A 15240-nucleotide genomic window follows, 5' to 3' on the forward strand; every position below is an offset into this window, starting at 1 on the left:
TTTGAAACATGAATCCTTCACTTCTCCTGGCTGACTTTTGCCTGAGATTAGCCTCAGCTACTCTAACAGCTTACATGCACAGTGGAACCAGTGGAAGGCAAAGCACAAGAGATTATATGGCATGGTTGGTGGCACCTGACACCATCCAAAGGGATGCCTGAGAGAATGGTCCTTGATGTTGGGAGATTGTAGCCACAGAGTAGGTATTAGAGGCCAGCTCTTACCAATAACCTAATGCAATAACCTAAGGGCACTGATTATGAGCATGATATGGGCATACCCTCCTGTCATTTCTTGGCTTGGAGAACAGCTCCCAGAGGCGTCAAGCCTTCCCTGGCCATAGTTTTTCTTCCATGTCTGTCTGCAGATTCACTTGGTGAGCATGAGTTGCGTTTTAGGTAGAAATAAAGAGCATCAGTTACATGTTTGCCTCTACAGTGAAGAAGGATAGAGGAGAGCAGTGTGGGAGAAGAACATGAAGATGACTGAGCAGCACAATCAGGAATACAGCCAAGGGAAACAACTTCACAATGACCATGAGTGCCTTTGGAGACATGGTGAGTGTGCTGTGGACTGCTGTGTGGACTCTGTGCTTCCTCTCCTTGGTTCTTTACTAAAATAATCTCTTACTTTTCAACATTTTATTTCCTTTTCCTTGAAGACCAGTGAAGAATTCAGGCAGGTGGTGAATGGCTTCAAATACCAGAAGCACAGGAAGGGGAAAGTGTTTCAGGAACCTCTGTTTCATGATATCCCCAAATCTGTGGATTGGAGAGAGAAAGGCTATGTGACTCCTGTGAAGGATCAGGTAAGATAGTGTCAGATTCAGACCTCCCATCTCCCCAGGAAAGCCACAAAGTGATCGACCTCTTTGCTTTAGTGGCGTGTAGAACAACTTGCTGTTCATAGTATTCAGATATATGAGCTGTTGCCAAAGTTTTGCTGTTTGCTTTGTGAATGACAGCTTTTTTCTTCTTTTTTTCCGGGTAAGTGTGCATCTTCTTATGCTTTTAGTGCAGCCGGGGCTCTGGAAGGACAGGTGTTCGGAAAACTGAGAAACTAGTTTTACTGAGTGTGCAGACCTGGTGGACTGCTCTAGGTTTCAAGGCAATGTTGGCTGCATTTTTGCAGAACCATTATTTTGCTTCCAGTATGTTGCCGACAATGGAGGCCTGGACTCTAAGGAATCCTATCCATATGAAAGAAAGGTCAGTGGAGTTCTTTGTCTTGCTGTCATTCCAACTCTGCTTTTGGAAAGTGGAGCACTTTCAGAGATAACGACACTTTTTTCAGAACTCACATTTGAGATGGTGGAATCTATATCTGCAAACGGTCAGTGCTGTCATTATAAATTATTAGCCTTTGCACAGTTCTATGATTATGTGGTTAACATACAGCTGTTCTTGCTATATGTCAGCAAGAACATATAACATAGAGAATAGCCAAACATAATAACATTGAGAATATACAAACTATTTTACATATAATACACATTTCTCCATTGTGAAAAAATTTCTTGTGGATCATAAGCCTAAGGTTCTGTTCAAGAGACTTGAGCTAATGTTTAGTTTCAAGTCAACTAACAGCACTTCATTTCCTGGGAAATCCTAAACTGCAAAGTGCTGAGCGTTGTGGTTCTAACTCATGTTGTCCAGAGGGAGGATGGTGGTAATCAAGTCTCTTCCCCCCTTACTTTTAAAAGGAAAAAGCCTGTAGGTACAATCCTAAGTATTCTACTACTAATGACACTGGGTACATGCAAATACTCCCTATGGAAGAGAAGGCCCTAATGAAGGCTGTGGCAACTGTGGGACCCATCTCTGCTGTTATTTACGGACTTCTTGATTCCTACTGGTCCTATGAAAAAAGAAGGTAAGAGTTTTCGTTTGTAGACGTTGAGGAAGAAAAATTGAAAACCACATGACATACAAGCAGAATGGACTATTTGGTACAAAACATTCAATGTAAATATTTGGGTTCGTAGATTTCACATAGTTTATTTTATACATGCAATCTTTCTTTCTTTCTCTCTCTTTCTCTCTCTCCTTCTTTTCTTTCCTTTCTTTCTCCTTCCTTCCTTCCTTGCTTCCTTCTCTTTCTCTCTCTTTCTTTCTTTCTTTCTTTCTTTCTCTTTCTTTCTTTCTTTCTTTCTTTCTTTCTTTCTTTCTTTCTTTCTTTCTTTCTTTCTCTCTCCCCTTCCTTCCTTCCTTCCCTCCCTCCCTCCCTCTCCCTTTCTCTCGTGCGCTCGCTTTCTTTCTTTCTTTCTTTCTTTCTTTCTTCCTTCCTTCCTTCCTTCCTTCCTTCCTTCCTTCCTTCCTTCCTTCCTTCCTTCCTTCCTTCCTTCCTTCCTTCCTTTCTTTCTTTCTTTCTTTCTTTCTTTCTTTCTTTCTTTCTTTCTTTCCTTTCTTTCTTTCCTTTCTTTCTTTCTTTCAGATGAGGTCTCGCTCTTGTCTCCCAGGCTGGAGCGCAATGGCACAATCTCAGCTCACTGCAACCTCCGCCTCCTGGGTTCAAGCGATTCTCCTGCCTCAGCCTCCTGAGTAGCTGGGATTACAGGTGCCCACCACCACGCCCGGCTAAGTACTTGCATTCATGGGGTTATGCTTAATGTGCCCATGAATGTACATACTTCATAACTCTTTATAAATTGTTACTTATGGCTTGGCTCACACCTGTAATCCCAGTGCTTTGGAGACAGAAAGGCTTTGTGACTCCTGGGAAGGATCAGGTAAGATAGTGTCAGATTCAGACCTCCCATCTCCCCAGGAAAGCCAAGAGGTGATTGACCTCTTTGCTTTAGTGGTGTGTAGAACAACTTGCAGTTCATAGTATCCAGATATATGAACTGTTGTCAAAGTTTTACTGTTTGCGGGTGGATCACCTGAGGTCAGGAGTTCAAGACCAGCCTGGCCAACATGGCGAAGCCCCATCTCTATTAAAAATACAAAACTTAGCCAGGTGTGGTGGCAAGTGCCTGTAATCCCAGCTACTCAGGAGTCTGAGACACGAGAATCACTTGAACCCAGGAGGCAGAGGTTGCAGTGAGCCGAGATCGAGTAACTGTACTTTAGCTTGGGTGACAGAGTGAGACTCCACCTCAAAACAAAACAAAACAAAAATCATAATTCGTATATTTAAAGACTTTTTTCGTGTTTATGCTTAAGTCTTTATTGGGCATCTCCTATGAGATGGTGCTGTGATGGCCTTGAGGACATACAAATGAAGCATATACTCAGGGCTTCTTCCTCTGGAGCTCCTATTCCCACGTAAACAAGCAAATCAAAACCTGGCACAAATCCACGGGCAAGTGCAGCACTGCGCAGGCTCTAAAGGGAGCCGGGGACAGTCAGGGCACACACTAGGAAGGTGCTTCCCTCTAGGGGTCAGGGCCGGTCTAAGCAAGTAGCATCTGATCTCGATTTCAATAGTCCATAGCTGTCGTATGTTGGACAGGGCATGAGGGGGCAGTTTCTCTTTGTGCAGTATTATTTCAATTTTTGAGTAACGAGCATTCATTATTTTCATGAGATAACAGATTCAGAAAGTATGTAGTTCAAGAAAAAAGTTAAAGAATTGATAGAGGAGAAGAAGGAGGAGGAAGAGGGGGAGAAACAGAGGGTCCTCAGATAACTTGATAAAGGCGAGTCTCTCATTTGAGGACTGATATTCCTGAGATCTGTGCAGACGCTGCTCAGCGGGTCCATCACACAGCACAGGCCTGAGGAAGCACCACTGCCCAGCTGGACTCCAGGGCACTCCACCCTCATCTCAGTCACACAGAACCTCTCTGAGGATGGTGGCTGTTGGCTCCAACTTACCATTCCCAGCCAAGAGAAACAGGGAGGGGGCTTTGCTAAGGGCTAAAGGAGGGATGGACAATGAGGAGATAAACCAGGACAGTGTTGTGATGAGACTGCTTTGGTGAGGATGCAGAGCAGTGACTCTGCTCAGAACTCCGGAACACTTGCTCCCTTCCGCTGCCCCACTCCCCACGACCACGCACACTCCCCTCACCCCAACCCGGGCAGTATGTTGAGCTCTTAACAGACGTGCTCTTTCCCTGGCGCTTTATATTCTTTCCTCTTCAGTCACATTCAAGAGCAGCACAAACTGCGAATCACCGAGCACTCAGGGGTGTCCAATATAGGTAAAAAACAAGACCAAATTCTTGGCTTTGTGTCTGTAATTCTGAAAAAAGATTCCAGCAGCGACTTCCTGTTTCCATTACAGCATGGAAGGAGTTTGGAAGTTGTAAACATCTACTAACAAATAAAAACCTGAATAAATTTTAAAATCAACAACTCTTCTTAGAACCCTAAGACAAGCGAAGTCATGAAGCAGACCGCTGCCCTAATACCTGGAGAGAGAAAGGAATACCGAGAATCACGGGGAATATCGCAACTCACGGGGGCGGAGACCGTGGCCAGGGGCCAGGGGCCTTTGCAGGAACAGCGCCTGGTAAGAAAAACCAAGCTGTAACTGACAAACTGCCAGAGGCAGGGTGTGGACAAATCTCAGCATTAAAACTCAACCCTGGGTTCGATCCTGGCTTTGGTCCTGGGGGTGCCCTCAGGTTGCATAGCTTCAGTAGCTCCACCAGGCTCTCAAAGTGAAAACCTGAGAATTCCCTTATGATTCCTGCTGGGGACGGAAAAAGTAACAATTTTGGAATCCGCCAGAGCGTTCTGTTCTTCTTAATAAGGCCTACACTCAAGAGACACTGTTTTACCAAACTCTAACCTATTTGGGTTTTATCAAAGCTTAACCGACCTGAGGGGGGAAATACCCAACTCCAGCCTGCTTTAGCCTTCCAGGTGGAGAAGGGTAGCACCCAACAACAGCCCACTTTGGCCACTCTCTTCTGTCTAAGGAGGGAAAAACTGAGAGGCCCTTGTGAATTCCATAGTGCAGGGACACGGACTTGTTAACAAACTGCAACTCACAGGACTAAGGAGTGCTTCTCCTCCCTCTAAACCACACCACCACTTTCCTAAAGGGTCATTTATCAGAGCTCCTTTCACCGTACCTCAAGTTCCTCTTTCAAAAGAAAATTACAAGGCATTCTAAAAGGCCAAAAGTGAGGCAGGAAAGTAGGGTCTGGAGGCAGAAAACATAAGGCCGATTCACACTTCAGCTATGACAGGAAATATCCTCTCCATAGGGTATAGATCAAGTAAATGACTTTGTAACTTTACTTCATCCTCTCCATTTGCACAGGGCATATGCCAAGTAACCAATGGAATCCTCTAGAGGGTATTCAAACTCCCCAAAATCTGTAACAGGGCCTTTGAGCCACTATGCTCAGGCCTGCTCCCACACTGTGGAGTGTACTATTATTTTCAATAAAACCCTTCATTCCTTCCTTGCTTCGTTTGTGGGTTTTGTCCAATTCTTTGTTGAAGACACCAAGAACCTAGACATCCTCCACCATTAACAAAAGCACAACTTGAAGAGACAGAACAAGCCTCAGAACAAGAATCAGATATGTCATGGGTGTCAGAACGATCAAACCAGGAACTTAAAATAGCTATGATTGCTATGCTAAGGGATAATGGAAAAATTAACAAGTGAGAACACATGGAGAATGTAGAAAGAGAGATGAAAATTCTAAGAAAGAATGAAAAAGAAATAGCCTCTCAAATTGTAGGGTAAATTTGTTCTCTGAAGCTGCCTTATCTGCCTAAAGTCCGGACCTACCAAAGAGGAAAATAATTACCTTTGTTTCCCTCTCCGAGCTTTCATTAACTGAGCTCATGTTAAGAGGAAAGAAACTGAAGTCTGTCGACAAACCTGGACGGAGTTTTGTCACAAACCACTGTCTGCCCTGCGGGCCCAACAGACTTTGTCCCAGACCACTGTATGTTCTTGAAGCCCATCGAACTCTCCCTGGCCATCGTTTATTGCCCCTCAGCAGAAATCCTCTTCTGCCGCCTCCCATAACCTGTTTTTCCAGGATCCAGGCCCTGACTTTGTAACCTCAAGAGAGCATATAAGCTTCTGCATCCCACTGGGGAGTTGCGTCTTCATTCTGAAGTCTCCGCGTATACATGTTAAACAAATTTGAATGCCTTTTCTCTAATTAATCTAACTAATTAAACTAATTAATGCCTTGTGTGAGTTGACTTTTTAGTGAAGCTTGGAAGGGTGAAGGAAAAGTTTTCCCTTTACTCCTACACTGGTATTATTCATCTTAAAGATGTTTTGGAAGATTAGTGTGCCCCGGTATCACTGAAACACTCTTTTTGAGATCATATTTTAAGATATGTCACCGAAGATTTTAGATAGAATGGTCAGAAAACACAGGAAAGTAACAGGGCATGTGACAAGCCCTTGAGACCTGGCTGGGGGTGGCCGGGGGGGGAGGCGGGGGAGGTGGGGCGGGGTTAGGGGGAGGGTGGGGGCGCTGTTCACCTGAGGTCTTAAAGCAGAGATGGACAGATTAGGGATGCAGGGCCATAAATGGGACCTGGAGCCATGTCAACACACTGCCTGTGGTGAGCACTCTTCTATGCTTTGATGTAGGATTAAGGAACTTCTATAGTTCTATGCCCTTGGGGTTTGTCAGCCAAACCAGTTCCCACGATCATTGCTTACTCTCTTGTTGTTTCTGTGCGTTGAGCTCCATATATGTGGGGACACACTGAATTAGGTCAATGGTGGGCATAATCTCTGGCTAAAATGTAAGCTTGCCAACCAGTGGCCCATCTAGGAAACTTTTGTTCTTCCCCTTCTCTTGCATATTCTCAGAAATGTAAAAAGCACATCAAAAATCACTTTCTTGGACTGACCATTGTGAGTGAACATTTGCCCTCAAACTCCAGTCTCTATGTCCTCACCTGTTCATAATTTGATGAAAAGCCATTGATTTGTTATACAAATGCAGACTCTGTAAATGTTTACCAGATAGAGCAATTAACCCACTAGCTCTTTGGTTTATAACCAATAATGTCCCCCATTCTCTCCACCTCCCCCTAGAGCAGTAAGCCTGCTGTTGCGGTGGCTTGGCTTCCTCCCATTAGTGCTTCCAATGAGTAACTTGCTCGTGGCTGTTTTCAACCATTCTCAGAGGACCTTACCCTTTGCCCTTCCAGCAGTTTTGTCTGTTGCTTCTCAATAATTTTTACATAAAAAATCAAATAAAACAAGCATTATAAAAAACAAAAATATAGATAAACAAGAAAAACAGGTGGGGATGAACCCCCAAAGACTCACCCAAAATCTCACTGTACCTGTTTTTGGCTTCTTGAAACCAGTGGCCAACTGGGAACACACTGCTCACTTACGTGCCAAACACCGCATTTACCTTGTCATGTATTATGGCATTTGATCATCAGGATAACCCTCATCCCCATTTTACAGATGAGTACGCTGAGGTTAGAGAGGTTACGGAGCTTGCCCAAGGGCACAGGGCTAGTCAGTGAGGAAGCCAGGATTTGATCTCAGGAGGTAGAACTCCGGACAAACCGGAATGCAGTGCTGCAGGGGTGTATGGAACCTGGTACTGAGGGCTGGTAATCACTAGGATTTTGCAGGAGCACCACAGGGAATGATTTATGCAAAACACAACCTTCTCCACAGTTCACAGGAGCAGCAACCAAGACACCACACCCCTTCCAAGGGACCCAGTTGGGAGCTCATTCCGCAACACGCAGTTCCCAACTCTCACCTGCTTCCATTCAAAACTTCCTCAAAAGCACTTCCTGTTTTCTGTGACTCTCCATTGAGTTTTACCCAATGAATGAGAGCCCCTTTACATGATTAGGCCCAGAAAGGCATTTAAAATGTAATAGTAGTCATGTCCCACTCCCCCTTAAGCCAAATAATTATCTCTTGAAGACACTTGCTCTGCAGGCTCTAAATTAACTGATGCCAAGTAGCCATAAAACGCCACACGCTCTATAGTTCCGCAATGTGTAGCCAGTCACTAACCAGTGTTACTTCTGTAAACCAATGAGAATTCCTGACGAACAACTTTTGTAATTGCTCACTCTCCTGATTAAACCTTTTGTTTTTCTTTAAAAACTCAGGCCTCTCTTTTGTTCTCTTGAGCACTCCCCAAAGAAACTTGGAAGTGTGTTCCTGGCTGGAGTCCTCAACCTTTCTTTAACTAGATTCTGGCTTTTCGATTATTTCAGGTTGGTAGGAACCACCAGCCACCCCTTTCTCTAGCAGAAGATTTCCCCACATCTGAGTTATTTCACCTGGAGCAGGTGCTGGAGCAGGTGGGATGGAAGGGAGAGGAGAGTATCAGATTCTGACCCCTGCCCTGTAACTGCAGACCTGTGGTGTATATAATGCAAGGGGAGTGATGCATTTTTTAAAAATCTTTTTTGTGTTCTCTTTACAGGGACATTTCCCCTCTATCGCCAGGGGTATTGTTATCTCACAGACTATGGATTTTAACAACAGGAATGCAAAGAAAAAAAAGAATCGGTGTTCAGCCTTAGACCACCCGAACAGAATTTCTGAGTTGACAATGGTCCAGAAAGTGAAGACTGAAGAGAGAGGAAAAGGTTTTTAAATTGCAGGACCCGATCTAAAAAGCTACTGTATGAACCTAGAGCAGTGGTCCCCAACCTTTTTGGCACCAGGGACTGGTTTTGTGGAAGACGTTTTTTCCGCAGACTGGGGGGATGGTTTCAGGATGAAACTGTTCCACCTCAGATCATCAGGCATTACTGAGATTCTCCTAAGGAATGCAAAACCTAGATCCCTCCAATGCGCAGTTCACAATAGAGTTCATGCTCCTATGAGAACCTAATGCTGCAGCTGGTGTGACAGGAGGTGGAGCTAAAGCAGTCATGCTTGCTTGTCCGCCAGGCACCTCCTGCTGCGTGGCCCAGTTCCTAACAGACCATGGACCAGTAGGGGTCCACGGCCCGAGGGCTGGGGACCTTTGACTTAGAGGACAATGTCATCAAGGAATTAATTGTCCATGGCTTGGTGGAGTTGGAGGAAGAAAGAAGTGTCTTCCACAATCACCTGTAAAATGGGGCATAGAAGAGCCCTCATCTCCTAGGGCAGTGGTTCTCCAAGGTGGTTCTCTGATCAGTAGCACCTGCACTATTTTGGAATTTGTTTGAAAAGCAAATTATGGAACCCTGTCTCAGACCTACTGAATGAAAAACTCACAGAATGGGCCCTGCAATCCGAGTCTTCAGGAACCTCCGGGTGATTCTATTATAGCTTTTCTATTGTTATAATTTTTAATTTTTATTTCTACTTTTTAAGCTTTTTCGTTACAAACTGAGACACAAATGCACATTAGCCTGGGCTTATACAGGGGTAGGGTCATCCGTATTACCGTCTTCCACCTGCACATCTTATTGAACTGAAGGGCTTCAGGGGCAGTAACACGCAGGGAGCTGTCATCTCCTGTGATAATAATGCCTTCTTCTGGAATCTCTCCTGAAGGAACTGCCTCAGGTGGTTTTATATCTAAAATTTTCTTTTTACAGGCAGGCGTACACTCTAAAATAAGAATAAAAAGTCTGATACAGTAAATACATAAACCAATAGCATAGTTGTGCATTATCATTATCAAGTATTATATAATGTACACAATTGTATGTGCTAGACTTTTATATGACTGGCAGCACAGTAGGTTTGTTTACACCAGCATCACCACAAATACGTAAGCAGCACTAAACGTTTCCACAGGTATGATGCCAGTAGGTGATAGGCAGTTTTCAGCTTCGTTATAATCTTATGTGACCACTATTGGCCATGATATATGTGGTCTGTCCTTGACTGACATGTCATTATGCAGTTCTTGCCTGTATATAGCGTTATTTTGTTGAGATATACTTTACGTAACATAAAACTCATCATCTTAAAGTATTTGGTGGTTTTTAGTGTATTCATTATCTTAAGCAACTATTACCACATCTAACTCCAGAACATTTTCCTCACCCCAAAAATAAGTCCTGTATTTATTAATCAGTGTCTGAGTCTGTTTTCTGTTGCTTACAGCAGAATATCTGACACTGGGTCATTCCTAACGAAACAAAATTTATTTCTTACAGCTCTGGAGACTGGAAAGTCCAAGGTCACAAGAGGTGCATCTGGTGAGAGCCTTCTTGCTGGTGGGGACTCTCTGCAGAGTCCCGAGGTGGCACAGGTCATCACATGGTGAAGGGGCTGAGTGTGCTAACATGCTAGCTCAACTCTGTCTTTCCCTTCTTATTAACATACCAGTTTCATTCCCATGATAACCCATTATTCTATTAACCCACGAATGGATTAATCCATTCTTGAGGACAGAGCCCTCATGCTCCTATCATCCCTAAAATGGCCCGTCTTTCAGTGCTGCCATATGGGGGATTAAATTTCAACATGAATTTAGGAGAAAAAATTCAAACCATAGCCCACAGTTAGTTCCAATTCCCTCTACCTTCATTTGCATAATCTATTTTCTGCTTCTATAGATTTCTCTATTCTGGGCCTTTCACGTAAACAGAATCATAAAATATGGGATCTTTTGTGTCTGGCTGCTTTTATGTAGCATCGTGTTTTCAGGGCTTGTTCATATTATATATGTATCAGTGCTTCATTCCTGGCTGAAAATACTGCATGGCATGAATACACTGTATGTATTCCATTGTATGAATATTAATCCATTCATCAATTGATGAACATTTTATTGCTTTCACTTTTCTGGCTATAATGAATAATGTGCTAGGAACAACTGTGCATACATTTTTGCATTAGCATATGCTTATCAATTTCTTGGGTATAGTCATAGAAGGGGAATTGGTATATGTGTAACTTTTGAAGAAACTACCAGATTGCTATCCACAGTGGCTATGCCATTTTACCTTCCCACGTAACTGATGAAAGGCAAGAAAATTGGATACTTGTCTGAACTTTCATTTCTATTTTACTTCTTTGGTTTTTCTTTTGGATTGTAGAAGTGAAAATTATGTATGCCTTGTTTCTAATTTATTATTTTGATTGAGATGGATAAGATAGTGAAAAATAATATTTTATTGGAAATACTAAGCTTTGATAACTAAAATTACAGAATATTTGAAAGCTTCTATTTTAAAACCTTTCTATATTACAGTCCTGTCTGCATTAAAAGATTCAGTGGAAAAATGAGAAACCAATAGAAGCAACATCAGTATACTCTGATCCAATGTACTGTCCAATTTATATTGGCTTTGGAATGTAGATAATTTCATCCTCATCTTTGGTAAGCATAAACTTTTGGCTAATGACATACCGTCTCCAAGCCTCGGTTTTGTCTACTATAAAATGTAAATAATTCCAGTGGCCTCATAAGGTTGTGTTAAGAATTAATTGAGATAATATGTGTATTAATATACCAGTCATATCCATGAATCTTCTCTCAGAAATGGACATATTCTTGAGAAATGACATTAAATCCAAAGGCACACAAATACTGCAACAAATGCTGTTGACGTTGAGATACTGTATATTGACCATGTTTATTGTTTCACCATTCCTACTCATCTAAAATCCTACTGTAATGCACTAGGGAGGTGTTTAACTCGATTCAGGGAAATATCCACAAATATCATAAACCAAAAGAGCTGATTCCCTCTCATTCAGGAAGGTCCCCTGCCAGGTTTCTTCCATTTCTTAACTCCATTGTCCTCAAAAGCTTTCTTATCTGGGAATTCTACATGGAACCATGAATGAATTTGAAGTCTTGCGAGAAGGGTAATAGAACTGTCAAATATTCTCCCAATTCCACTAGAGAAGAGAGGGTAGGAGTGAGGCAGAGGGTCTTGATCAGTTTAGGCCTGATTCATTTGACACTGGCAGAGGAGACCAGGTTTTCAATGATTAAGCCTTGCCCTAACCGCTAGCCCTTAGCCAGAGCCGTGGAACTGGGTGTTGACCCCATTTCCTCCTTTGCAGTCTCCACTCTGTTCCACCCAGGAATAGGGGATGAAATGCTGGGGTGAAAAGGGCAGGGAATTTGTGATCATGGCAGCACCATGGCTGAATTCAGGCAACAGTGTTTTTTCATTCATTCATTCTGAAAAATGTTATTGAGTCTCTTTAAGTCAGGTCTTGTGCTGAGGAATCAATGATGAACCAACACTGAGACATTCCCTGTGCTGGGGGAGCTTACAGTCAAATTGGGCGGTAAGTGGGAATTAATTTCTCCTTTGAATGACGTATAAACTTTGCACCTCCTTTCCTCCCCATTGAACGAACGTTCTGGGCAGTTTTTTCATTTGTGGGTCCCTGAGTGGTGAGGTTTCCATGTCGCCATTCCATCCCCCTAATAGAGGGAATCTGAGAAAGTGTGGCTACCTCCTCTTCTCTAGATTTCATAAGAAAAAAGAAGTCTTGGAAGACTTTACATAAAAGTTCACATATTGTCTCAAAAGACATTTGACCAGGGCTACCTGGTGCCCTTCATCATTGATGGAATGTGCCTCACTGACTCAGGGGTTTCTGTCCTAATCAGGAGGGGCCACCATCTGTCATCTGGCTCTGCTCTAGCTCACCCTGTGGTAACCTGGGTCCGGTTTCCATTTCCAAGAAGTTACATCACTGCACTGTGGAACTGCAGGCGCCAGCACAATGAGTCCTGATGGAGAGCTCCAAATCAAGGGCTGATGTTCCCACTCAGGGAGAACAGGTCACCACAAGAATGGTGCAGCTATTAGAAATCTGCAGCTTTTGAAGTGTCAATTCAAACACTATCACCACTTTAGTGTTCTTTCTCAGGAAGCACAACATCCATGTTAACAGAATGAGTGAAGAATCCATCTTCTGTCTGCCATCAAAAGTTACAGCAAAATGTCTAGGATCATAAGTGGCATCAAGGAATATAAACTCTTCTATTTTATTTATTTACTTGTATTTTTTGAATTATGGTTTTGCTCTTTCATTCAAGCTGGAATGCAGTGGTGCAACCATGGCTCACCACAGACTCAAACTCCTGGCCTCATGTGATCTTCCCACCTTAGCCTCCCAAAGTGCTTGGATTATAGGAGTGAGCTACTGCAAAACTCTTCTATTTTAGATCTAAATACCGTACCATGGACATCTTTCTTTGTCAATACATTTAGAGTTTCCATTGTTGACCCTATTGTAAATCATTTAACAATCTCCTTTTCTCTTATTGATGAGTATTTCAACTTTTTTATGTTTCATGTACAAATAATACTGTACTTTATATCTTTGCATGTGTATCTTTATAGAGATGTGCAAATAGTACTATAAAACTAATTTTTTGAAAATGCATCTACTTGCTGAAAAAATGTGATTTCATTGTGTGCTCCTACCTGTAGTGAATTAGCATGTGCATTTCTTCACAACTTACTAATTAACTCATTTTATAGGCAAAATGTGATCTAATTTGTTGCTGTAATTTCCATGTCCTTTGCAGGGAGAGTTCTAATTTCAACTTTATTATTATCATTAATTCAAGATATTATTATTTCTCCACCACATTAATCATCATTATGATCATTACCACAAATAATAGATGCTAACAATAGTCACCCTGCATTAAGAACAGCCTACATTAAGAACCTACATCCCATGCACTTTCCACACAGACTTGATTTGATTCCATTCACTCCTCACAACAACCATCAGAAGAAAGAATCATGAAGCAATTGTATAATTGAAACACAAAAGGAAAGTTACTTGTGTGCGCTTGGTCAAGTAATTTGAACAGTCTGTGCTTCTGATCTTCTAATAGAAAAATATAAATAATAGTATATTCATTATCTACTACATGGGGATGTGTCAGAAATTAAAGTACTGTGTATCTGCAAGGCATTTTATGCCACCTGTGAATTGTTCATTGATTATATAGTGTGTCTTATGTTTCAGTGCGCTGGGAAGGATGGATTATAAGGGAAAGACTGAGAAAATGCAGAATTTGGTGCAGGGTTTCCAGTGGAAAAGACATCTTGTTTCCCAAACAACAATGGTCACACACTGAAGACGGACAACCTGCCTATTAACTGGAGAACCCTACTGAAATCTTAGAGGAAGCCTGAGATTTTCCTCGCACAGGTGTTTACTATTCAAGTTGGCACAAATGGGTTTTGTTAAAACCCATTTTCTTTCTATTCTGCCTCTATCTGGTGCAAGATAGAATTGAAGAGGATATAAAGCAGCAAGGTGCAATTTGAAATCAGAATGGCAACAATGGAAGAAAATGGTCTTGGTTCAACCCAATGCTCACCTGAAATCACTTTTATTAAGGATGACCAACTGGAACAAAATTGTATATTAGTCTTCTCATGATAATTTCAAGTGTGTTTTGATTTGAGAATTTCTTTATGAAAGTCTTCAAAAATCCCATCTCTTAATCCATGGGATTTTCTCTGGAGTCTGAAAATTCCCCAGATCTTTGGAGACTTGATGGTTGTTCACTGGTCAAGGGCTCTATAAAAGTTTTCTGGGGAGCTTGACTCAGTGGTCAACAAAGGCCCTTGCAAGTCTTCAGTCTGATTCTGGGATCCCCAAGGAGACCTGGAGCCTTTCTCAACATCTTTTGATTGGAAAGAGCATGTGCTTCATCCTCTGTTGCAACAGAAATAGCCATTGTGAAGCTCCATGGTGAGGTGCAATGAGTTTATTCGACCATGTGTGGGCTGGATAGGCTCAGATTTACAGGTATGTTTGAGCTCTGTTTCATAGTCAAATGTACAGATCTAACAGGTGACTGGATCAGTTGTACTCTTCATCTTCCTTGTATTCTGGGAAGCATGAAGTGCAGTATCATCTTATCGAGGATGTTCTGCACATGCTAAGTGGTAGGGACGAGGATCACAATGAAGACAACTGGCCCCATGACATGAGGAATTATCTGGCTGGAGAGGCCCAGGTGTAGCAGTTATGGGATGTTACTTCACCAAACAGGTGATGTTTCACACCTCAGGGTAACAGAACATTTTGCCTGTCAGTGCCTAGCCACTGTTCACAATCAGAGCCAAAAAGGCTTCTCTGAAATGGAAGAAACTTTTGGGAAACATGGCCCCTGTAGGCAGACACTTCATGTTAGAGACACAGCTGCTTGCCTTGGTTTAGGCTGCTACCAAAACTCCCTCCATGTTGGTAATCAAAGCAAAACAGAGATGGAGCCAGAGCCTGAATCAGATCCTAAAACAAACAAACTAATTCACAAGAGTCTCAGCACTTCAGTGGTATTGTTCCCACCCTCCTGTGGAAAGGTCTGGACATTTTAACATAAACTGGCTGTGGAGTAGGCAAGAGTGCTGGTTAGCTTTTCATTGATTG

At 42.4% G+C, this 15240-nt stretch overlaps 1 protein-coding gene across 1 annotated transcript; it reads left to right on the forward strand.

Annotated features, from left to right (window-relative positions):
• Positions 1-475: 475 nt before the first annotated feature.
• LOC100424037 (putative inactive cathepsin L-like protein CTSL3P) lies at positions 476-14833 on the forward strand. The gene is given in 7 exon segments (XM_015118028.3): positions 476-519; positions 521-557; positions 662-808; positions 1015-1208; positions 10026-10053; positions 10055-10120; positions 14675-14833. Coding segments are annotated over 7 exon segments (675 nt in total).
• Positions 14834-15240: the final 407 nt, after the last annotated feature.

This window comes from Macaca mulatta, chromosome 15, assembly GCF_049350105.2.
Source record: "Macaca mulatta isolate MMU2019108-1 chromosome 15, T2T-MMU8v2.0, whole genome shotgun sequence".
Lineage (NCBI taxonomy): Eukaryota > Metazoa > Chordata > Mammalia > Primates > Cercopithecidae > Macaca > Macaca mulatta.